At 48.3% G+C, this 25,912-nt stretch overlaps 2 protein-coding genes across 3 annotated transcripts in view; both read right to left on the bottom strand.

The window, feature by feature from the left end:
- exoc3l2b (exocyst complex component 3-like 2b) overlaps nucleotides 1-19,580 on the bottom strand; it is a 36,439-nt gene extending 16,859 nt beyond the window's left edge. Inside the window, exons 1-3 of one of the 2 annotated variants that reach the window (XM_085131352.1) lie at nucleotides 19,348-19,580; nucleotides 1,837-2,334; nucleotides 1,170-1,393 (exon numbers count right to left, since the gene is read on the bottom strand). In XM_085131352.1, coding sequence (XP_084987478.1) covers nucleotides 1,170-1,393; nucleotides 1,837-2,297 — 685 coding nt within the window. In that variant the 5' untranslated portion in view covers nucleotides 2,298-2,334; nucleotides 19,348-19,580. Of the gene's footprint in view, nucleotides 1-1,169; nucleotides 1,394-1,836; nucleotides 2,335-12,659; nucleotides 12,917-19,347 lie in introns of those variants that run through there. The other variant, XM_085131351.1, reaches the window with a different exon arrangement.
- Nucleotides 19,581-23,487: 3,907 nt separating this feature from the next.
- The window catches only part of cox7a1 (cytochrome c oxidase subunit 7A1), a 6,682-nt gene continuing 4,257 nt past the window's right edge, over nucleotides 23,488-25,912 (bottom strand). The window contains exons 2-4 of the mRNA XM_085131378.1: nucleotides 24,191-24,277; nucleotides 24,026-24,110; nucleotides 23,488-23,653 (exon numbers count right to left, since the gene is read on the bottom strand). Coding sequence (XP_084987504.1) covers nucleotides 23,595-23,653; nucleotides 24,026-24,110; nucleotides 24,191-24,277 — 231 coding nt within the window. The 3' untranslated portion in view covers nucleotides 23,488-23,594. The remainder of the gene's footprint in view (nucleotides 23,654-24,025; nucleotides 24,111-24,190; nucleotides 24,278-25,912) is intronic.

Genomic DNA, 25,912 nt, shown 5'->3' with positions numbered 1-25,912 from the left:
AACAAACTGCACGAGCTGCCGATCAGCAGCTAAAGTCAAACACAGACATGTCTTCCTCCTCTCACAGCAGATGGCCCCGCCCCTCCCTGAGCCTGGTTCTGCCGGAAGTTTCTTCCTGTTAAAAGGGAGTTTTTCCTTCCCACTGTCGCCAAAGTGCTGCTCACAGGGGGTCATATGATTGTTGGGTTTCTCTGTATGTATTATTGTAGGATCTACATCACAGTATGAAGCACTGTTGTTGTGATTTGGTGCTGTGTAAATAAAACTGGACTGAAATTTCAGCCTCAAAATCCCAGAATTCCACAGTGCAACACGTTTCATATCCCTGTGATTCCTTCTGCCAAAAACATTCACTGATTTCTAAACTTCACGAACGAGAAAATAACTGCTGATGAAAACAAACACAGTACAGCAGAGAAGCCGTTTGACCATACAAACAAGGGTGTGGAGGAACTGAGCGCACACACACACACACACACACACACACACACACACACACACACACACTTGAATCATTCATTACCAAATGGCAGCGTAAACAGGGTGTGATAAACAATAGACGCCCTTACAAAGTTTCCATGACCGGCCCAGTACTTATGACACTACACACACACACACACACACACACACACACACATTCCAGTGTTACAGCATCTCAGCATCACCCAGTTGGCCGTGATATCACCTTCCTCACCGACCCTCTCCATCCATTGATTTTCAGCGTCCGTGTTTAAAATAGCCACCGGCTGCCGACATGCACCGATCAGATCTGTGAACGGGACGATGACCCTGCTGATGGAAACATCTGGAGACAGAACATCTGTGTTTCGTGTGCAGCTTAAGTTAAAGGAGTCACTGTGGCTGATGGTCTCACTGGAATCTGAAACCCCAGAAACAGCTGAGAACAAAAACAGTTGTTCTTGGATGGGTGGACATGCCAACGCATCTGTAGTTTCCTTCCACCGGCACAATGTCCTGTCATAGTGATGACACTGGAAAGTGTTCAGTCTAACAATAGAAGCTTTTAGCTGTGGAATCGACAGGAAGTGACATCTGAACCATGACTTAAGCGTGGTATTTCTGATAGAGTAAACTTCAACCTAATATAAGTTTTTATATTTATAAAAAAACAGTTTGTGTCTCTGCCGTGCTGAGCCAGGACTTCTTACCTGACAGCGGCTCTCTGGGTTTAACCTCCTCCACCGGCACCGACTGGTCCTCGGGACCCTGGGACGACTGGTCAGTCATGGACTCCTTCTTCGTCTTCCCCAGGCCCACCATCCTCATGAAGGACACGCGGCGGCTGGTCGAGTCGCCCTCGCTTTCCAAACAGTTCAGCTCACCGTTGGCAAACGATTCCTTACGGGAGGGGTCGCGATATTTTCCTGCAAACCTTTTGTGAAGACAAACAGAGAAAGGTCAGAGACTGTCACGAGTCCAGCAACTACCCCCCACGGACCAAACTCCGGCCACAGTTCCCACAGAGGTCTCTACCTGCTGACACTTTTACTTTACTAATCTCATAATTTTTGTTTGTATCTTGAACTTGGAACTTAAGAACTCGCCAAAACAAAAAGCTTATCGTTCCACCTCGTCCACATCAAGAATCCCCCTTCCCCTTGAGCCACGTTACACTGACAGATTTTAATTCCTCTACCGTAACAGATCCCTGTAATCTCCTATCTAAACATTCACAAATGCCCTTCCAAGTTCTTACCTTCTATATTGAATGTCAGAGTGAATCCTCTCTCCCGTCTATTTGATTATTTAATGGTTCATTTCGTCCTTACAAACATTCATAATCTTTCATCGCCATTCCTCTAATCCCACGTTTACCTGAGCAGACTTCCTTCAGAACTCCTCCTTCCTCTCTTCTTCTTCTGGGAAGGTGAAGGTGAGGGCGGCCCTTGCAGCGACCCTGGTGGGGAGAGCGTGGCACTCTTTCCCGACATCCTCAGGTTCTTCCCCAGCTTCCCGAGGCTCTTCAGCGGGGACATGAACTTGAAGGAACCCTTCACCGAACCTCCTCCGCTTCCTTTTTTCCCCTCGTTGGCCTCGTTCTCATCCTCCTCATCCTCAAATGGGTTGCGGTCCCTCGGCACATCGCCGTCCAGCAGGGAGCTGCCGGGTGACCAGTGGTTGCCATGGCCCCCGTTACCATGGATACTGTCGTCATCATTGTCAAAGGGGTTATGATGGCGGGGCGTGATGTTGAGGCTCATCCTGCGGATGAATAGGGCGTTGTCTAGAGTCGGACCGCCTTTTAGGCGCACTGGGAGGTTTTTGAGGATGGGCATGATGGAGCTGGGGGAGGGGGGAGAGGGAGGGAGAAACCTGGTAAAAGAAGGAAGGGGAGAGAGGCGTCAAAGCTTCATAATGGTACTGTTTTTGGCTGCTGGATTAAAACGTTATTGTGCAAAACCAGATTCATCTACAGTTCATCTACAGTTAGAGGCCCAAACAGGAACCAGTTTGGCTCCAGAGCCCCTGCTGGTGTGTGAAGACCAGAGTCTGCTGTTTGTGTCTCACGTTCCTCGTCAGAAAAACCATCACACAAATCCTGTTCTCACAGTTACTGATGTATAAGCTATGGATCATTGCTGCTGATGCTCTGTAATTAAGAAAAACATCGTAACGCGCTTTGATTGATATCAGCGCAACAAGAAAAACACGTTTCCGCCCCGTCACTGCGTCGGGCTCAGCAGAGGTCGTTTAAAGTCGACTCGAACGAAGAAACTGGGATTTAAATTAGGAACACTGAACTCTGCGGTTCACTGGAAACAAAGAAGGACGACGATTTTTTAATTGCGCTTAAATGTTGAACTGTGGACATTTATGTGCTTTTCTGTGCAGAGTTTTTTTGTTTCCTGTTCTCATGCTGTCCTCCTGTAGCCCAGCATGAGTAGAGCTCTCTTTTTTTCCTCTTGTACTTTCCCATTGTAGTGTACATTTCAGTGGTTTTTCTGTAATGCAACCGTTCTCTGACTTGTATCCCCCATGTGACGTCTGTGTTGTGTGTGTAAGGTCGGGGGGCGGGTTCATTCCACTGCAGGGCAACCTGCCACTGCATGTGGCGAATAAAATTTGAACTTGAACTTGAACCTGAGTTTATTCATCAATTTGTTAGTTTTACTGGAAAATTACATTTGATTACTTTTATTATTTACTATATTAGTTCTTTATCTTTACAATATGATAAGGATGATTACTATACTAATAAAATACTAATAAAAGTTTGAGGCTGAAAATGAAAAAGTTCAGAAGATTTTATTTTGTTTCATCAGGATGAATAATCGCCCATGGGACACACCTGAAAGACACACCTGAAGGACGCACCTGAAGGACGCACCTGAAGGACGCACCATGTTTTTAGTGTTTGAGCTCTGATAAGACTCCACCCCGACGTAGGCTGTCGGTTACACTCTGACAGCTGCTCTGATAACGCAGAGGTCGCGGTGTTGTGATGGTCGGTGACCATGGCAACACATCCTCCTCCTACCTGAAGATGTCCAAGCTGTCAGTTTGACCCTGATGTGGAAGATTGGTTCGTATGCATCATAAATATAATCACATGATAAAACAGTAAGAATAACACAATTAGTTTTAATGTGGACTCTGATGGTCGCCACACCCACACGGCTGAGGCGCAGGTTCCTTCTTTTTGGCTCAAACTAATCGCAGACTTTGATAACCTGCGTGAAACCGCGGGAAAGCCTCCGACAGACAACAGGAATGACCCCGTAAACAAGCAGGCAGCGTCGGATATATCTGGACAGGCGTGTGGCGACTCTGGGGATAACAGCTGATATTTTGGGGCTTTCGATGCAGCCAGCGGACGTCCATGCCGAGAGTTCCTCTTCCATGTGCCGGTATTTGTTTACAAATGCATGAACATTTAGAAAGGCTGAATATTTCATTTCCACCCACAATAAAAAACTGTCAGGTCTCTACACTGAGACGCGTTTTCAGAGCCGCCCAGTGTCCTGCTGATTTGCAGACTGTCAGAGAACAGAAGATAAATTGTTCTTCAAAGATTACAGGAGGACGAAGGTGTTCTGACGCACACCAGGACACCTGACTATCACAGATGAAAGCTTCAAACAGGCTGCAGGTTTGAACCTCTTCAGGAACGTTTTCAGAACGCTCTAACACAAATCGAGCTCTCCGATTGGCCGGCACGGGTCTTCTGAAATAATGTCAGCAGTCTGGGGCTCCGGTAAGCAGCAGAATGACAGAGCAGATCCTGTCGTAAAGCAGCTGGTGTCACATGTTCCCAAAGCCATAAAGCCTGAAGACAAAGACTCATAAACTCATAAACATTAACAGACAGCAGCTCCGTAATGATTCATGGGAAACCCTGTAATGATTAAATGTGCCCTCGACCAGCGCGGCACTTATTAATGTCCACTCTGTAAACTCCACCTGCGAGGACGATTTTAACACATCTGTGCTGAAACATGGACACACACAGGGACGGCTAACTGGTTAACTGGTTAACTGGTTAACTGGAGGAGAGGATTTGATCCCAGATTATCAGCCGTCTACAGGAAGCTGCAAACAACACCGTCAGTCCTAACATTCACACCACTTGATTTCTCTGTGTTTGACCACCCCCCAACGCTGGTCCCCCTGCCAACCCGCTCCTGGCGGTCTGGAGGCTACACCCGGGCCCCGCCTCGTGGACCCAGGAGTCCTCGCCTCTGCCTGTCACACTATCGTTGTCCTTTCCGCTCCTATTGTTTGTGTCCAGAAGCTTCCGCGATGCCCTGCGACCCTCTTGAAGAAAACAGGCTGTGTGCGAGCGCCACTGGGCTCCGCATGGGTTTCCTGAGCCTGCCGCCAGGGCTGCTGGGTATTTATGGAACCAACACCACTGAATCACTTCCCACTTCACCCTGCTGTGTGTGTGTGTGTGTGTGTGTGTGTGAGTCTATTTCTGGCAGCAGCGGCGTGTCCTGAGCTGGTGAGACTGGAAACCAACAACATGAACAACATCCGCTCCCAGTGCGCCCTCACAGTCATGTTTCCATCACTGACTTTAATGCACAGACGTGCGTTCAGCGACGAGTGTGCTTCCTAATTCAGCTCTTTAACGTCTGTCGGTCCAACACAGAAATCAGCGATGGATCGAGCAGCGCGACGTTTCTCACTATGCACTGGTTTGATTGGCCGGGCCCACATGAGATTGAAGCTTTGGAGCTCTGTTTGCGCTCACCTCCGTCATGCTGCTTCACCTGGTCTCACGGATGAAGCACGGCGTCTGACGCTTGTTTTTGTCTGATTAATGTCCCTTTATTGTTAGGAGCAAAAACACCAGCCAATCAGATTACAGCTGAGTACAGATTAGATGTTCCACCTGACATCCAAGCGTCCATCCGTCACATCCTCAGAAACACGCCGCTGCTCCACAGTGTCGTCACACACGTGTGGACGAGTTCAACACGGCGTTTGAGCGTCACGTGGAGGCGAAGGAGTCGCGACCTTTTCAGTGTCACCAAACAGACAGGAAGTCAGGAAGAGGAGCAGATAACCAATCAGAGGGAGGCACAGACTTCAGCCCTGACCTTCAGCGTGTTTGTGCTCGCGGCTGATTAATGACTGTAGATAATCAGCTGATTAGCGTCTGCTGGAGGAAACACAACATCCAAAAACAGGAATCATTTCATAAGAAGGGCTGACAGCTGATCGCCTGCTTCCTGCCCACGTTCATCATCGATTCATGTTTTTGAGCTCAAACTCTCAATGCCTGACTGCATGTCTGCGGCCCAAACACGAGAACGGACGAACAAATCTGTTCCCACTTCAGACGCAGAACAGGAACACGAGCTTTCTTAGAGGGGCGGCAGTTATTCGCCAAATGACCAAATTCATGGCTGCATCCTCCTGAGGCCGCATTTGAAGGCCGATTACGTCACAGCGACGAGACGACGGCTTCAAATGCGTCCTTCATTTCCCCGAATTTGAAGGATGGGTCGGTGTGTCCTTCGTGGCCCGACCTATCCCAGAATTCATAGCGTGACCCAGCCAAGTCCAGTTTCCAACATTGGCGGCAGTTTAATATTACTCTTATTTCTCTTTCTGGGTCATAAAATAAAGTTTTAACATATTTTCAGGCAAGAATGTAGCTGTAAACTTCAAATATCTGCTCTTTTTATCAAGACATCACATATTTGCAAAAGTGCTTCGACGTTTTCAGAGACGTCTGTTACCCACCAGCTCGATAGCAAGCCGGGGCGAGAACGGCGAACTCCCAGCTTCATCGTTTTCAGACCCCCGCAGTCTGTTGCTACTCAGGTTAAACGTGATATATAAGTCACTTAGAGAACCTAAAATTGTTATTGTTTGGCTTCTTTCACTGTTTGATTTGTTCCTGAGTAAATCGGTTTGGTTGAGGTTGACAAATTGACAGCGGTGACGTAAAACTGAAGGCGAGACCGTCCAATTTCACAACCTCCAGTCTTCTCGGCCTTCGGAGGATGAATTTGGACACAGCTATTGATTGGATGCAGATGCCATCTTGACCCCTTCAATCGCAGCCTGTTTTGCTGCCATCTTGATGCACTGAAGACGCTTTGAAGACAGGAACTGACTGCAACCGCAGAGCTGGTCTCAGTCCTCAAAGCAACCATTTCAAAGGCAACAAGCTGACAGTTTCACTGAGCACAATCACAACTGCTGCTCTCAGTGCTGTGACTGTAAAGCAGCCCAAACACGAGGCGCTACAGCTGACATCAGCAGGACTTTCACACCACAGACGGTCGTTTGGGTCCAGATGGAGTCACAGTCTCTGTTAGCTAACGCGAGCAGGTACAGATGATACAGAGGACAGTTTGCTCGGGGACGCAGCTCATTCATGTGTTTCATTTGTTTCTGTTCTGCAAAGGGACAAAAGGTGAACACACACACACACACACAAACACACAAACACACACACACACACACACACACACACACAGTAATCCATGTTGTGTTTACACACAGTGAGCCTGTGAGCAGGCGGAGGTGGAATCTCACTGGGAATCTGCTGCTAAGTGACTGGAATGATAAGTGGCCAGTTTGACGTGGAAGCTTCTCGCCGTGTTTCTGGACGTCAGGCTGACGGCGTTCCCACAGAGCTGCAGCCGGTCAGCTGACACAGCGGGAGGAGTTTCTCTCAGTGGGTGCCGTCAGTTTTCCAACAAGACAGGAAGTCATCTTTAGGACATTTCAATGATGTGGGAGGAAGTCTGCACTTCAGCTGGACGGAAGAGAAAACTGGCTGCCGAGCCCAGCAGGTTACTGGGACACATGAATGAGGTCCAGTCACAGCCAGTTCTCCTCTCGTTGTCCGACTCTCAGATGCTCCTTTCACATGTCTCCCCAGTGGATCATCTGCCTTCCTCCTATCCCAGCGTCCTCCTTCACTACATCCATCAACGCCCTCTGAGCTCTTCCCTTCTCCTCCTGCCTGGCAGCTCCATCATATCCGCCCTCCCTCCTCTGCACATGTGCAAACCATCTGAGCCTCTCGGACTCTGAGCTGTCCCTCTGATGGACTCATTCCTGGTCCTGTCCATGCCGCTCACTCCCAATAAACATCTGAACATCTTCCTCTCAGCCTCCACCGTCTCCATCTCTATCATCCCTGACACTCGTCTCCACCTACACCACCTCTCCTGCACTGTCCAAACCTCTGCTGCCTCGTTTCCTACATTAATGGTTCATGCACAGCGACGCTGTAAACATTATAACTGCCAGCCGTTTCCTGTCCGCCTACATCGACCCAGCGTTGCCGTGCGTGTGACCGACGCGCCGTCTGCTGCAGGACGTTCAGTCCCAGCTGCACGTTCCTCTCTGCAGGAAGGACATAACTCGCCATTTTTCCGAACAGCTGCTTTCTCTCACAGACGATGCTGAGCTGACAGTTTTTCCTTAATGGGAGCCAGATGCAGTGTGGGTAACCGTGACCTCATATCAGAGCGGTTATATTATGTGATGGTAATTCGATAATCGTCCTGAGCGGTGTCCTGGCGTTCCAGAGCGATCTGTGGAGCGCTGGCTTGTTTTTCTGTCCTCTGCCTGCAGGCTAACCTGTGCAGCCTGTTCTTATTATCGCTGCAGCTGCAGCTCAGCGTGCACGCCGGCCTCGCTGTGTCCCGACTGCTAAACAGCTTCCTGCTGAGGAGGGCGGCACGTGGGCGCAGGAGAAGGAACCGAATTCAGACAAATTCCATCGATTTATTTATTATTACTTTTGTGAGTTACATGATAATAACCCACCGCACACACACGCAATCCTGGACTTTAAACTGGGAAGTAATGACCATGGATGAGCCCCGCCCAGCCGGTCTGAGCTGCGTTTGAGGTGGCCGGTGGGACTTTGGAGCCATAAAGTTCTTTTTATCAGAGCAGCCGGCTCAAAAACACACATGGTGGAGTATTTACACCAGAACCTGCTTCATGAAGCTGCTTCTACGTGTGGAGACGAAATGTTAAAAAAGACGTCAAAGACGTGAAAAGGTGGAGAGCTGACGTGCAATGATAACTGTACTCAGCACAGCTTCATGTCCCACACAGCATAAACACACACGCACACACACACGCACACACACAGACAAAACAGGTAAAAATGGTTTAAAAATGCTTTTTTCAAGCCTTTCCTTCACCAAACTAAACGCAGCAGGATGCTAAAAACGTGCATTAGCGATGTTACGGTTGCAGCTTCAGACTAACAGCAGGATGCAGCAGCCCGATGGAGGGTCTGGAGGCAGACCTGAGCATATTTGGATGAGCAGGTGGAGCGTCGTGGTGAAAATGGTAAAACGAGCCTCTGAAAGAGCACGAGTGTCTGCAGACCAGCAGCCGGAGCCGACCGACAGCGGCGGCGAGCAGTCGCGCGTCTCTACAAACGTGTGCAGTTTGTAACATTTCTGTCTGCTTGGTTTCAAAGAGCTCCAACTCTACAACAAAGCAGTTAATAAAGGGATCGATGTCAGCGTGAGCACAGCTGGTCATTAATGCAAACGTAAGAGCAAGAACTGAACCAAATCACTAGTAACTCACTAACGGCTAAAGCTCCAGCTGTCCAGATGTTCTGTCACCAAACTGATGCTCAGACTTCAACTAATGTTTGTTTAAATCCACCATCCATGATTAATGTACTAGTCCTGTCGCTCTTATTTTGAAAGCTTGGACCTTCCTGTGTTCTCTGCCGTCTCACTCACAGCTGCTTCCAGAAAACGTTTTCATTTTTTTGTTCGTTTACATCTGGAAAGCAGCTTTTTTATTTTGTACCAAACGGAGAAGGTTTCCAGGACGTCAGCCGGTCAGAGCTCGAATCAGAGAAACCTCTGATCCTCTGCACAGCTGCTGGTGGCTGGATGACAACACTGAGATGAACTGAGTGTTTTGGCCAACACACAACCTGAAAGGTGAAAGACTGAACCTGACACCTGAGATACCTGAGCCCACATCGTCTTTTATCTACAGCTGTTGTGCAACCTGTGTGAGCAGTTCAGATGGAAGAGATCTGAGTTCAGATCAGGAGCTCTGACATGTTTAACAGCGTGACGGATCCACAGGAAACTGCATCTAAAAGCTGGAAAACTGGAAGCTTATTCATGTTTACTTCCTGTTTTGGTTTGACCTTCGCGTCTTCTAAAAGTCTTAAATCTGAATCTCTGTTAATATTTGTTTCTTATATATGTTGTTAATCAGCTCATGGCGATAAAGCACCAATCAGCTTTCATGGCTGCGCTCCGGCGAATCACATCGAAGCAGAAAGTCTCAAACTCTGTTTTACTTTGGCAATCCCGCCCCCCCCAACATCATGTTACCCAACAGCCTGCATGGAGCCAAATCCATCATCCTTTAACTCAGTTTCCCAGATGCTTGTCTCCGGCTCATGTGCAGACTTGATGCTGCGGGAGCTGTGCTGATTGGACCGCTCGGGTTTGTTAAGTTTATTAAGGTCAAAGTTGAATGAGCGCTCAGCGAAGGTGTGCCTGTGCTGCTGCTGATCGATAATACGTCCACAGGCCAACATCTACACATGCCTGAATTCCCATAGTTCTGGTTTATGGTCGCAGCTCACTGTGTCCTCACGAGTCAACAGCTGAAGGGTTAGCGCTCAGCTGGATCAGCTACGCTCTGATTGGTTGTTATGTCGTTAGACGACAGCACTTCCTCTTAAAGCACTTATTTGTTTAATTGTTACGGGTCAGATGAAGGACGGTCAGCAGGTAACGCTGAGCTGCTTCCACGTTTTAAACTTTTTAAACCAATCGTAGCTAAATATCGAGGTCACGGGAACCACAATGGTAGCAGCAGGAGTGGGTTAGCAGCTGGTTACCATTACATGGTCTGGTTATCTGGTTAACCACCAACTGCTTCAGTTCATCCAGGCGAGCGTCCACAGGTAACAGCGAACACCTTTGAAACCACAGCATGACTCTCAGTCAAACTCGCACACGATCAAACCTGCTGACAGCAAAACAACCAATCACAGCAGACCTTTCTCTGCCAGCAACAGCCAGTTAAAAGCATGAATGTAGGCTAATGTCCTCAAACTGAACAGCTCAGAATCAGAAATAATCACCATCAAAATCCATCACAGGGTCTCTTTAATCTTCTCTCACGCCGCTTAACCAGAGCAGCCTCCTCACTGGGAGGCAACCAGCTCCAGATCCTCTGCTGGTGGAGCACAAAGTGTTTCCTCTGATGTTTCTCACCCTGATCCCTCGTTACCGAGGTCCTCGAATACTGTTTCAGCAGCCGGAGCTGCAGGTCACCGACGTTAGGGTGAAAAACACTCACTGAACCCAGCCAACCCCTGACACTGAGGACAAACGTCACAACCCCATCAGACCTGCTGCAGTATCAGTGGGAACAAATCTGCAGATCTGCTGCACAGAGCAGATGAGGAGGACAGGAAGTCAGACACATAATGAATTTTCAAAATAAAAGAACCTTGTTTTCAAAGATGTGCAAAGGATGGAACACCAGTATGATGAGAAGAAACGCGGTGTTCCTGCGTCCACCTGCACTCCAGCTGTTTGAGTCACATTTAAAAGAAATAGCGTCTTAAGTATCTGCCTGTTGGGTTAATGAACAATCACGTCAAACACGGACGTTACAATACCGACCAAATCACTGTGATCAGGCTGCCATAACTGAGCAGCTTTAATATACGCGGCGATAAACTCGTCCGGAGAGCTGACGCGCTTTCAGGCTTCACGTTTTTATTACTTTGATTTACTCGACATTTGGCGGTGAGCAAAAAACTACTCGGTTAAGATCGCAACTTGGAGTCATCTGCAGGCTATCAGCAGTTTGGATGCCCGACAGTAGAGAGGTCAAAGGTCAAAACAGTTCCTCTGCAGGGCAGAAGGGCTCGTGCAGAAACTGAAGTTCATAGATCATATCTGCTTTGGTTTTTTTGCACATGGCTCAACAGGAAGTTAAAATGTGACAGTCAGCAGCGGGGGAGGAGCGTCTATGTTTCCATCACAGTGGACAGTTTCTTTATGCTTCTTTAAAAGCCTGCAGCGTTTCAGCCTCTGAAACAACTGAGCTGAGTAAAGATGAGGAGGAGGAGGAGGAAGGAGGTGAAGCAACATAAAAGAAAGGTGTGAAGGACAAATAAAGACGAAGCCTGGACTTTGATCCGTCTGCATTCTTCTGTTTGTTTGCAGCACTAATGGGAAAAAGCAGGAACGTGCTGCGTTCACTGACTTCTGAGTTTGCGGGGCTTCAGCCTGTATCCTCTGACACTGCTGTCGTCATGGTGACTCCGTGTGATCACGCTGCTCTGTACCTGTCGCTGTTTGTCTTCACCTTTGTTTGTACTGAAAATAAACGCTGTTGCAGGTTTAAACAGAGTCCTGTAATCAGCACAGATGCACATCTTTGTGACATCTTTGTTCAGCGGGGTTGTGTAGCTGCTCTAAACACTGACTTCTTCACAGGCGAGAGGGGCAACCCCTGATAGGGTCATCTGTGGGCGCACCTGCAGGAGGGAGTCGATAAGAAGCTGGCTTCAAAGGACCCGTGGTTGTAGTGGGAGGGGCTAAAACTAAAACAGGTGGTTTCAGACAAAGGTTAAGAAAGAGAAGGATTATTCTGAACTCTGAATCATGCAAAGCTGCTCTAAAGGAATCAAAGAAGGAGCAGAAACTTCAGGCCAATCAGAGAGCAGCACGAAAATGTCCCTCAGTGAGCTGAACAACACCCACGGACACATCAGGAGGCTCACGTGGACCTGCAGCAATCTTTCACCTGCACTCAGTTAATCAGTGACGTTTCCTGTCACACCTGCTGCCTCAGAGAGCAGAGGGAGCAGCAGAAACACCTCTGACCTCAGCTGACCTCTGAAGCAGACTCACACAAACAGTCACTAATGGGCCGCACTTACATTTACTGCAAATACCCACAAATCCAGTTTCAGCTAAAAGTCTTTGCTTTTCACTTTTATGGCTGCCAAGTACAAAGCGTCACTTCCTGTCGTTTCTAATATTACTGATCGATCCGAGTAAATTAAATCCAATCGTCACTTTAAATTCAGTCATGTTTAGTTTCTGCTCAAAACCCCGAAAACTTTCACTTCTCTGCATCTGAAATCATTCTAACAGGTAATAAACTCTCCGTGTCCGCTGCTCCATCAGCGGGTGCTCGTTACTCACAGCGCGGGGACATGGTGGCGGAGCGGCGGGTCACACTGTCACCAGGAGCCGGACACCGGGCGAAGAGACAGCGGAGAGAAGCTCGACTCGGTCTGAGGAGAAAGCTGCGGCTCTGGGACTGAAGACGCGCAGAGGAGGAGGGGGTGCTGCCTTCAGGCACGGTCGGAAATTTCGCAATCGCAACGGGAGCTGCGCAGTGATAGGCCAGAGACCGCTGACGCTTTATCGCTTTATCATATATGACGTGTGTCACACACGCAAGTCTAATGAAGCCATGAAAACAAACTGACTTTGTTATTATAATTGCTGTTGTTATGATGATGATGATGAAGGTGATGATGGTCGGGTGCTGCGGGTCATAAACACTGTGCTGACGTCACAGTTGGCACACAAACCAACTGTTCATTTAACAGCATCAGACTCGCGGGTGACTCGGCGGCATCCCGCTGATGTGCGACCATCAGCACGTTCATCCCGCTCACGCAGGCTCAACAACCGCGTAACAAAGAGGCCAAGAATGCAGCACGGGGTGGGGGTGGGGACGGGGGGTTACAGGAAATACTGAATAATTGTATTATTCAAAACATCAGTTACAGAATCCCAGCGTGATGATGACAGGGGGGCGTGGCCTGATGAGTCCAACTTCTCAGTCAGTTCATCGAATGAATCGTTCAGGATTTGTAGTCTATAATAATGTAATTGTTTTGCCAAATAATAAGCAACAAAAGCTCTACGAGGTGCAGTAATGATACTCGGTACATGCAGGAAAAGCTGCAAGTATAACATGGAAATACTAAATGAGGTACAAGTACATTAAACCTGAGCAAAGTACTCAGTTACATTCCTGCAGCTCCTATCCTCGCTCTCATCCTGTGGTATCACGAGTCAGTGGGGGCGGTGCCACCCCCTGCCCCCCCTCCTATCCGCGCCCCTGTGGCTGAGGAGAACTGTCGATATGTGGCGAACCTTTTAAATTCACGCTGGACCTTTTTCTTTTTGTCAGATGTTATGTTTTTCCCCCCTGGCCCTCCAGGCCACCGTAGATCTGTATTTTGTGTTCCTGATCTGATTTGTTGCCCCAAACACATTAATCACCGCTTTGCTCCGTGTGTGCTGCAGTTTCTCTCCTGTGTTTGTTTTGGGGCATTGGAGACTTTTCACAGCAGCAGAGACGGACGGGAAGCTCCAGAGAGACTCAGACTCAGCACAGCGGGCTGAGATCACCTTCACCTCAGGACCGAGACACAGAGTGATCCGCTCGAGGCCACTCCCCCCGACCCGCCCCCCCAGGTCTGCCTAAAGTCACTCTGACTTTCACTGTCAAAGTCACGCTGCCTCCTCACAGAAAACAGTCACTTTTCATTCAGCAGCAACAAAATCACACAGTGTGTGTGTGTGTGTGTGTGTGTGTGTGTGTGTGTGTGTGTGTGTGTGTGTGTGTGTGTCCACTGTTGCTTCAGTAAAGCACGGATATGTGATCAGTTCCTGTCCTGCTGCTGATGAGACTCTGATGAGGTTGTAGCTTCTGAACTTTGAAACCGCCGCCCTCAGCCAATCAGGTCGACTCTGGTTTGTTTTAAACGTTAGCTTGTCTTGATTTTTAGGCCATGATTGGCCACAGCTGAAGCACGAACGTAAGACTGTGCATCTGCTGGAACACACTGATCTTTAAAACATGTGAAGCATGTTGTGACAGTCTCATTAGTCCAGCTGCTGTTTGTACTTTCTCACCTCATAAAGCAGGAAAACCTTTGACTGTTTACTCCACAAACCTTCAGGTTTTAGCTTCGTGTCCAGGGCTGCTACGTTCTCAATCTGTGTGTGTGGTGCAGCTTTATCAGGATATTTGTTAAATAAACGACTGAGAGCAGTCTCCCCCCACGCCTCCAGCCTGACAGGGACACCACCAGCTCCACTGTGCACTTTTAAAATGTGCAGCTTACAGATGAGTTCAGCCTCAGCTGCTGGAACAGCACAGCGAGTAGATACACATGAGCACAGGTGGAGAGAAGCACCAACACACAGCTTTTTATGTCTAATTCAGCAGCATACACACTCACTTCCTGTCTTACTCTTTCTTTGTTGGACTTTTCTTTTGTTCTTTCTGTTTTTCACTAAACCAAGAACGCGAGAGCTAAAGTTAGACCTGAAGGGAAAGTCTGAAGTCTGCAGGAAGCAAATGGAAGTCAGTGTAATGTCCTCTGAAGTGTGTGTGTGTGTGTGTGTGTGTGTTTAGACATCTTTGTGAGGACCAGAAATTGGCTACTATACTTGTGGGGACCAAAAGTCACTTATGAGGACAAAGTGTCCGTCCCCACGAGGCTTAGTGTCAGGGTTACAGTTAGGTTATGGTGAGCATGCAGGGGAAGCACTATGTCGATGAGATGTCCCCGCTAATATATGAAAACGAGTGAGTGTGTGTGTGTGTGTGTGTGTGTGTGTGTGTGTGTGTGTGTGTGTGTGTGTGTGTGTGTTACATTCCTGGCTGGGAGTCATCCATCAGCTGGTAAACGCCTCACAAAAGAGGTCTCACAGTACTCATTAACTGCTTTCAACACAAGTCAAAGCAAGCAAACACACACACACACACACACACACACACACACACACACACACACACGCTGACCCCGGTGACCTTGCCCTCAGTCACAGATGACCTTTCACCACAGTCTCGTTCCTCTTTTTTCCCTTGTTTCATTTTCCTGAAACGACTCGCTCCAGCAATGAAGTGTCAGTTTTCAGAGGCACCTGGAACGCATCACGGGAGGAGAAAGTCAGCTGTTTTATGAGGCGATAACGGTTCGGGTTAAATGTTGTTTCACACCCAGCTGACGTCGACAAGCCGCACAAATGTGGAATGAATAATTATAAACAGAACAAGAACGTGGCTCCGGTTCATCTGACCTGGGATCAGTTTTAAAGGAGCTTTGGTCCAGAGCAGATGAGGCTGCTTCTCCATTGTGCTCACATGTGACGTCTTCTCTGCATGATGGAGCTGTAACCTCCACGCTGGTTTCTGGAAGTGTTCCTGAGCGTGTGCAGTTATCCTCCTGGATCCTTTAATGATGATGACATGTGCTGTCAATGATCAATCACAGATGTTCACAGATGTTTGAGGGTCGATGAATACCCGATTAACCTCCTTAGTGTTTCTTTTTGGTAACTCTTATGTCTCCGACCTTTAAAACTGTGTTTGTGTCCTTTATCTGATCAAACTGCAGCTCAGCCTCAGTCCTTCTCTGATCTCAGATCAGCTGGCTGCTCTGTGATGACCTCCACAGCGTCCTCCGTGGAGGAATTACAGACACGGCGAGGGGGAGGAGCTCCATCAGGGGAGTGGGAACTCGGTTAAATCTGAGCAGAGAGCGAGGATCACCCATCCCACCGTGACGAGGAGCACGGGGTGGTCAGCACTGCTGCCACTACAAGGTTGTGGGTTTGACTCCAGTGGCTGGTTGGGTTCTCCTGTGGGCGTGGGCTAACCAGCTGTGGGTGTGAGTGGTTGTCTCACACCCAGGTGGTCACCTGTCCCCCCCACCACCCTGACTCAGCTGCAGATAAGAACCTGGCTGAGATGGTTCATGTTTGTGTTAAATGTCACACGTGAGTGTTGATCATCTTCACTGTGGACGAATCCCAGAGACGAAGATCTCGATGACTCAAACAGATACGTCTCAGTTTGTTCCAGATTCTGGACTCTCCAACATTTCCCAGCAGCGTTGTGAAACGGTCGATGTGAAGGGAAAGCCGTGCAGCCGAGTCAGCAGCTACAGATTTAATAAAAGAGCTGGTTTCAGGTCAGTGGGGCACAAAGAGAGAAGTCCGTACAGTCAGTGTGGTTTTGTTTTTCTGTTTCTTCCACTTTCACCGGCCAAGAATCGAAACTCTTCCACAAAAATGGCAACGATTTCACAAGCCCAGTGTCAGCGTGTGCTGCTGTGACCTTCAGGTGTTTAATGGAGCTTAAATCTGAACTGTAAATCAGCCAAAACAAGTCAGGTCACATCAACGTTGGGCTAGTTTTACAAACCAGACAATCAGCCGACTCGTTCACAGAGAACGTTCCAGAATAATACAGGAAACTCAGTTTGACCACCTTCAACCGGCCACTGCAGTAAAGCACGTTTTTTATGCTTGATCCAGAAGGACGCATCAACCTCAGGCTGCAAATCTGAACACGATTCACTGAAACTGCAGTTCCTTCAACGTCCACCAGAGGTCGCCCCCCCAAAGCAACTCACTCCCTGCACATTGATGTGAAAAACAAAGTTTCCACAGACTCTGCAGTAGAGCTGCGTGTCGTCACTGATTCCAGAATCGATTCGATTTAAATCTGGGAAATTTTGCCTCAGACAGTCAGAAATATTATAATTCAGATCAGCACATTTACATATTTTTGTATCTATAAAAAGGAAGCTAACACTTTCGAGACTTTATCAAAGGTGTGAGCGTCACAGCAGAGGCCTTTGAGTCGTAGCAGCTGAAGATAAAACAGAAAAACATGAAGGAGATTTTCCTGTTCTGGGATTTTATAAAAATATTCTGCAGTAGATCAAAAACGAAAGAAAACTATTAATGAACACATGAACGTTACCTCTGAAGTTACAGCAGTTTTATTAGAGACACAGCGTTTTGCATTTTGTATAATTTTAAAAAGTTTAAATTTGTTCAGAAGCCTGTTGAACGGCAGAAATTAGGTTTTCTTTTCGGAAGTAAGTAAAAGAAACAAAACAGCGTCCGACAGCCTGTAAACAACGCAGACTTGTGCGTAACAAGCAAGCGAATAATGCAGAGAACAGATTTTCAGACGGAAAACTGTTGTTGAAGAGAGAGAGAGGGAGAGAGAGGGAGAGAGAGAGAGAGAGAGCTGTGTATGAAGTGTGATTTTTATCATGACGATGTTTATGTGAAGCGTAGTTTGGATCTTTTGCTGCTGGTTCGGTCAGTAATGTTTGGAGAGAGATAAACTAACAGCTTTAGAATCAGCGCAAAAAGGGCGTGAACACAAAGCTCGACCCGCCAACGCATCAGAATCAGCGAGCTGTCGGCTTTCAGCCCGACTGTGTCCGTGCCGTCGGTGAGAAAGTCACATCTCACTGATCCTGATGCGTCAGCAGCTCCGCGCTTTGTGTTTACGTCTTTGTGCAGAATCCGTGTTCCTGCTCTCAGTTACTGTTTTAAATGTTTGGTGGGCTAACCTAAGCCGTTAGCTTAGCCGTTAGCTTAGCCGTTAGCTTAGATTGCACCAAATCACAACAAATCACAGTCGCCTCAAGGAAAAAACCCAACATATGACCCCCTGTGAGCAGCACTTTGGCGACAGTGGGAAGGAAAAACTCCCTTTTAACAGGAAGAAACCTCCGGCAGAACCAGGCTCAGGGAGGGGCGGGGCCATCTGCTGTGATTGGTTGGGGTGAGAGAAGGAAGACAGGATAAAGACATGCTGTGGAAGAGAGACAGAGATTAATAACAGATATGATTCAATACAGAGAAGTGTATAAACACTAGCAATTGCTAGTTAGCCTAAATTCATGTCACATTTCGCAGGTGAAGGAAAAAACTTGATCATGTGGATCACATACATTGGGGGGAAGTAACAAAGTACAAATACTCTGTTACGGTACTTAAGTAGAATTTTCAGGCGTCTGTATTTCACTAGAGTATTTACGTTTCTGACTACTTCTTACTTTTACTCCCTACAATTTAAAAACACTCTCGTTACTTTAGGTGTGACGAGTCACAGTGAGGCAGTGCTGCTCGTGTACCAATCACAAGGAGACGTCGCATCAAAAACGTCACAGAGTTTACTTTGTCCAACACCTGAGCGACTGTTTGCGTCAGCGTGGAGCTGACCCTACAGAAGAGGAGCACAAAGTGTTTCTGTCAGCTCAACAATCCTCAGCAAACACACAAACTGTGTGCGTGCAGTTTGTCTCACAGCTGCTGATTTCAGGGAGAGAAAAGACAGAGCTACGTTCACTCAGCCAGGAAGCTCATGAAACATCTGCTCACATCTGGCTGAATTCAGGTGTTTACAGGTCAGCTGATCACACTAAGAGGATCTACTGCAGCTCTTACAGTTGATTTACAAACGATGGCACTGCAGGAAGTTTCTAGAGGAGGAAATGCATCTTCTCTGGGAACTGGTGCCACGGCAGAGAAGCTGGATTTCCACCTACAGTGGAACACTGAGCTTCCTGTGGGTATCTGATCCACTCACAGTTAGACGTGCTCAGATCCCACTCCAGCATGCTTTTTCTTGGAAACTGTGAGCGGCGTCTGTGAATTCTGAGAAAGACATTCCTGGCATCCAAGCCCAGAAGAGACGGAGCGGCAGAGGCATTTTTCAGCTGCTATGAGGAGAAATGTACGATGACGTTAATAAGACATGTTTGTATCTGAAACTTGAGCCTGGAGGCAGCTCTGCAGGAGCTTCTCTCACACACCACATATCTGAGGCAGCTTCACCCTGAGGGGAAACTTTCCAAATGCAGCCCCGGTTTTAAATCCCTGTAAGTGGAGAATGTCCAGAGTCCAGGACTCTGGACCGACCTGCCGGAGCAGTTTTCCTCTGACAGAGAAGAATTTCTCGTGTGACTGTTTCGTGTTTTTCCATGAAAATCAGCAGAAACATGTTTGAGAACCAGAGTCGCATCACAGCGTCTGAGGGTAAAGAAGCAGCTCTCACCTGTTTCTGTGCAGCGAGTGGATCCAGCAGGTCTGCTCGGGCTCAGGACGGGAACATCTCTGTCCTGGGACTTTCCGGACGTCCTGTGATAAGATCTGAGTTTCTCCTCAGACTCACAGAGGCCTCGTGTTCCCGCACAGTTTCAGCTCCGTTTCCTGTCCCGCTTCAGGTTCCTGTCGGGTTCTCGGTCAGTTCTGCTGAGCCGGGTCGGTCGGCCTCTCGTCTGCTGGCTTCAGCCCGTCTCTGCTCCTCGTTTCCTGTTTGTTTTATTATAACTGCTCCAGGAAATGGTCATGTTTTCCTCTTCCTCCTGCCCGGAACTCCCCCGTTCATACCCAGCTACACACACACACACACACACACACACACACACACACACACACGAACACACACACACACACGCACATGCACACATGCACACATGCACACATGCACACACACACACACGAACACACACACACACACACACACACACATGCACACACACATCCACACACACACACGCACATGCACACATGCACACATGCACACATGCACACACACACACACACACGAACACACACACACACACACAGACACACATGCACACACACACACACAAACACATGCACACACACACACACACACGCACACACACACATGCACACATGCACACACACACACACGAACACACACACACACACACACACATGCACACACACACACACACGAACACACACACATGCACACATGCACACACACACACACAAACACACACACACACATGCACACATGCACACACACACACACATGCACACACACACACACACGAACACACACACATGCACACATGCACACACACACACACGAACACACACACACACACACACACGCACACACACATGCACACATGCACACACACACACACACACACGAACACACACACACACACACATGCACACACACACACACACACACATGCACACATGCACACACACACACACGAACACACACACACACACACATGCACACACACACACACACGAACACACACACACGAACACGCACACACACGCACACGTGCACACACACACACACACGCACACACACACACACACGAACACACACACACACACACGCACACCCACACACACACACACACACACATACACACTGCTGCTCGTTTCACACTCGACTAGAGGAGCTTTGCATGAAACTTTGTTCAAAGTCACCCTTCAGCTCCTGCTGGGCCTCGTGCTGTCTGAACTAAGCTGCTTTAGCTCCACAGGTCTCAGGTTCAGGTCAAAGTTCATGACAGCACAGATAGAAAGGACTTTACTACTACGGCTGCTTTTGCAGTGTTGCAGGAGAAACTTCTTCTCTGTGGCAGCACAGCTGAGGTTCACAAAGATGTTTGTCCATGAAACAGAAAACCAAACACAAAACCTCACACCAAGCGTCTGCACAGGGTGAGGATTTAAGCCCCTCACAGTCACTGAGTGGACCATCAACTCCTCTGTACACCATCACGAGGACGTGTGTCCCACAGCTGAAGCTTGGACCAAACTGGGTCAGACCAATAAAGTCACAGAGAAACTTTCATACTTGTTGTTGCTGCTGAATCTCCAGACGGCTGCAGAGAGTCTGCAGTAAAACATATAATAAGACAAACAGGACACGCTGTGTATGACACAACTGATCACATGATCACTGATCAATAAGTCACATCTGAATCAATGTTGAATGTAATCCACCAAAAATATGATTTTATTTTGGAAATTCGGTGAAACTGAACCGAGAAGAAAATGAAAGTAAAAAACGAACAAAGGAGAATAAAGTACAGAGACGGTCACTCGTCCAGCTGCATTCTGACGTGAAGAAGAACAAAAGCATCCCGGGCCAGCAGTCACTGAGGTGTAATCACCACTGTGTGGCGCCATTGCTCAGCTTTTACTCCTCTGTGCTCTGGAACAGCTGGAGCACAAACAGGCTGACAAACATGACAACATCTGGCACTACAAGCACGCTGACATCCTGTTATTCAGACGTGCAAACATCTGTTAGCTAATGAAGTTAACACACGTAATAAACTGCTGAACATGTGTCTGTGCTGCTTTCTGCTCATGTGTGAAATCGTTTGTCTGTTTGACAATAATAACACATCTTTGGCCGTGTGAGCAGGGCTGAGGTCTGACGTTCAGCCAAAACTGCATTTTTCTAATGATCAACAGACGTGTCTGTGACAGACGCTCAGCCCACAGCGTCGAATTATTCCAGCTGTTTAATCGTTTGGAGTTGAGCACATCAGGTTGTCTTTTCTCCTTTTTCTCCAATTTCTTTCTTGTGCCTATAATCTCTAACCTACGATCTACAATCTATAATCTGTAATTTATAAACTATGATCTATAATCTGTAATGACAGGGGAGGGGCAGCTCCCGTCCTGCAGCTTTTAGATGTGTCCTTGATCTCACACAGCTCATTTAAATGGTTAAATTTCCTCCTGATTGGAAAACCGAGTCTGCTGGACTTCCTGACGGAGAGGCCTCAGACAGTCTGGGTCGGTAGCAGCACCTCCAACACCACCACACTGAGCCCTGGAGCCCCTCAGAGCTGTGTGCTCAGCCCACTGCTGTTCACTCTGCTGACCCACGACTGTGCAGCGATGCACAGTTTGAACCACATCATCAAATTCGCCGATGACGCGACTGTGGTGGATCTCGTCAGCAAACAGAGAGGCGGTGCAACAGCTAACTGACTGACTTCAGAGCACGGAGAGATCACTGCCCACTGAACATCGTGGATCCTCTGTGGAGGTCGTCAAGATTCCTTGGTGTCCACCTGGTCCCTCAACACCAGCTCCATAACTAAGAAGACCCAGCTGCGTCTCTACTTCCAGTGGAAGCTGGGGAAAGCCCATCTCCCTCCATCCATTCTCACCACCGTCTACAGAGAGACTATCGAGAGCGTCCTGAGCAGCTGCATCACTGTCTGGAAGGTAACTGCTGATCACAGCGCTCTACAACTGTTAGTGAGAGCAGCTCTTCCCTCCATCTGCTGCATCAGCAAAGCCACCAGCATCGTGGAGGACCCCACACACCCCTCACACACTCTCTTCAACCCCCTGAGCTATGGGCGACCGTAGCGCATCTGTAACCAGAAGGTCGCCGGTTCGATCCCTGGTTAAACCCGATGCACATTCCAGGTCCGGCGCTGTAATCATCAGGTTGGGTAACAAACTCATTACCTTTGAATTAGCACGCTACCACCGACATCACATGATGGTGGCCTTCACCGAAAACAGCGAAGACTTTGAGTGTTTGACCATCTGCAGTACAAACGACGGAGAGACTCAGGATTGGACGTCTGTGATCTCCCAGCGTTAGAAACAGACACGTCAGTGACTGTGATCACGCCTGATCAAACACAGAGTACGTCTGGAAACAACCTTTAACACATCTGTTGCTAACGTAAAAGAAGTTTAGGATGACGACGACTCTTTTAGCGAGACATCAGAGGCTTCGGTAGATAAAGTTAATTAAACGTTTCAGAAGTTCAGATTTATTTTATAACGGAGAATCCTGAGCATGAAAGATGTTCAGCCTGCTGATCGTGTGAGCCATCGAGGCTCGGATGGAGAACTGAGGGTTGAAGTTTCTGGGAAGGAATCTCATCGACATCACAGGTGGTTGAAAGCTGATGTTGTGGCCTCCACCTCTGTCATAGTCCTTCACTGTGGACGTGGACGGCCTCTTCACTCCTCGCAGACCCTCAGAACGTGAAGTTCCTCAGAGAGTGTCCGTCCTCCGTCAGGTGGAGCGGTGTCGCTGAGTCTGAGCAGTCCTCCCTGTGCGCTGAACGCAGGGCGCCGTGCCGGCTCACGATTAGCGGGTCAGTAACTACAGCCCAAGAAGCGCAGACAGATCTTCTGGTATGAGATCAAACTCGTTAACGTGGAAGCATCTGCAGAATCTCCTCCCACAGCGACAAAACGACGTCTGAACCATGAAGCCGTTTAGCACGGAGACACCTTCACTGACTTTTGCCAAGCTGTCCATCATCATCATCATCATCATCATCATCATCATCATCAGCTAATGAAGGACTAGCTGTGAAATAAGTCCTACTTTCTCTGCACAGACACACAAATGAAGAACTCTGGATATTTTCTTTATTTGGGACAGATATGTGGAGAGAAATCAAGCAGAGTTACACACAACATATATTAGTGTTAGACCGAGGCTCTTATCCTCCTCCTCCTCTTCCTCCTCTACCCCTTCTTCTGAGGGAATGAGGCGATGAAGAGCCAGTACAGAGAGTAACAGGTTCCTGCGGACAGAACACAAACCAACACTTTACTTCTCACCTCACGCTCGCATCTCTCAGCCCTTCTTCATCTGCACCTCCTCTTTAAACTTCATCACCTTCACACTCCTCACCTTCCTCAGCCAGAACATTTGACCCACCTGCTCTCATATCAGCTACAAGCGTCTTACTATCTTTAGTGTCCTTGTTGCTGATCGTGTGCTGTGACCCTGAATGCTTTAAAAGGCATCAACAAATAAACGCATTAAACTGAGGTCATGTCCTGCTCTTCCTCGTCCATGCACGCTGCACAGGTCAGGCTAACATCAGGACATGTGTGCAGCTATTTACAGGAAACGCTGAGACTTTTTAATGACACCATTAAGCGTTCCTCACCTGCGATGGTTAGCGTCATGGTTGCCCGGTAGAGCAGAACGTCGCCGGTTCCTCCTTTGATGTGGACCGGCAGCCCGTTGTCCTCCTGTAAGTGCAGGAAACACACGTGCTCGGGTCACATGTGTGAAACACCTGGCCGGCTGCACAGGTGATGATCGTTCTTACCTGGAAGATTTTCTGGGATTCGGGGACCTTGTTCCTCAGCTGTCTGGCTGAGCTGCTGAAGGCTCGGCTGGCCAGACGTGGAAGTTTCTGGAAACACAGAGAAGCAGCAGAGTGAAGGAAAGATCCGTTCCCATTTAACTGAAGTGAAGCCCAGCGGACGGCTGGCAGCTTCAGCCACCTGTGTCACCATCCACCTGTCAGTCAAAGAGGCCACGCCCCTAATTTAATCCTTAATGAAGTCAAGGTAGTTATAAAATGCTAAAAAAGTTGTTACGAGGGGGGGGGGGGGTTATCCATGGAGGTTTGTATCACCTGCTTTAAATTTTTAATAACACCTGATCCTGAACCTGGAGGCCGAGCTCAGGGCCTGATCCTGACCTGACGGAGCTGTGAAGCACCTGTCTGTGCTTCCTGTGGTCCAGGAAGAAGCCACCTGGAAGCCACTTAGCACAAAGCTGCTGTGCAAGAACAGAGAAAATGAAAGCAAAGCCAAACCCTGTTTTCTTAATAAAATCATTGATTTTCCTGGATTTTTCCGCGAGGACTGAAACTGTGCTGAAAATATTCCCACACAAACCGTTATTTTATTCACTGTGAAAGTCGGGGTGTTTCCAGGGTTTGTAAATCCAGAATATTTGGCCTGAAATAAATCCAGCACACGTGTGACCCCCTGTCCTCACACAGAGGGACACAGGTGTGACCCCCTGTCCTCACACAGAGGGACACGTGTGACCCCCTGTCCTCACACAGAGGGACACATGTGTGACCCCCTGTCCTCACACAGAGGGACACACGTGTGACCCCCTGTCCTCACACAGAGGGACACACATGTGACCCCCCGTCCTCACACAGAGGGACACGTGTGTGACCCCTGTCCTCACACAGAGGGACTCTGCAGCTCCACACTCATTGCTTCACTCAAATTCATTAAAATCCTAATCAAGCAAAAGCCCAGACAGACCTCACCCCATGTAAAAATCATGTGCTCAGCTTTTCCCAGGCTGTGAGCACCAGCTGCATCTAAGACAGGCTGTCAAAGCCGTGGCCCGGGGGCCACTTATATGACGTGAAGAAACAGGAGGATTCCTTGTGTCCTTACAGCTTTTGTTTGCAGGTTATAAACAGACTGAAACCAGCAGCACAGGATGAACGAGGCTCATTTCTGCGTCTGACTGCAGGTGTTGGCAGGTCATTCACGCCTCGTTTGTTTTGACATTTGAAAGTGATCGCTTCCTTGTTCCTCATGCTGACAGACGCGGCCCTCACTGGTCGCTCGTCCATCAGCAGCAGCCAGACCCAGTTTGTCTGGGGTCAGGTTAATGGTCTGACGTGGCTAAAACACTCTCGTCCTCGTGTCGCTTGAACACGTCTTTCAGCTTTAACAACTATAAAGAAGAAGAAGAAGAAGAAGAAGAAGACTTTTTGTGTCTTTTTGTGTGTGTGTGAGAGGGAGGGGGGATTTTATTTTGAAAACAACTTCCTGTTTGTCATTCCGTCTGCCTGTGCAGCAGCAGTGTCTCTTTAAGAGCTGCATGACTTTTTAATCGCCTACTAAGGTCACCTCGGGTAGCTGAGGGGCGTGACTGACAGCGCTGAGAGCCAATCACAGAGCCTGGAACTGATGCTGACCTATCCAAAGTCAGTGTGTGTGTGTGTGAGAGTCTGTGTGTGTGTGCGTGTGTGTGTTTCTGTTTGTGTCTGTGTGTCTGTGTGTGTGTGTGT

Source organism: Neolamprologus multifasciatus, chromosome 14, assembly GCF_963576455.1.
Source record: "Neolamprologus multifasciatus chromosome 14, fNeoMul1.2, whole genome shotgun sequence".
NCBI classification, from domain to species: domain Eukaryota; kingdom Metazoa; phylum Chordata; class Actinopteri; order Cichliformes; family Cichlidae; genus Neolamprologus; species Neolamprologus multifasciatus.
Note: the sequence above shows the minus strand (reverse complement) of the source record. Positions and strands in the feature narration are given on the sequence as shown.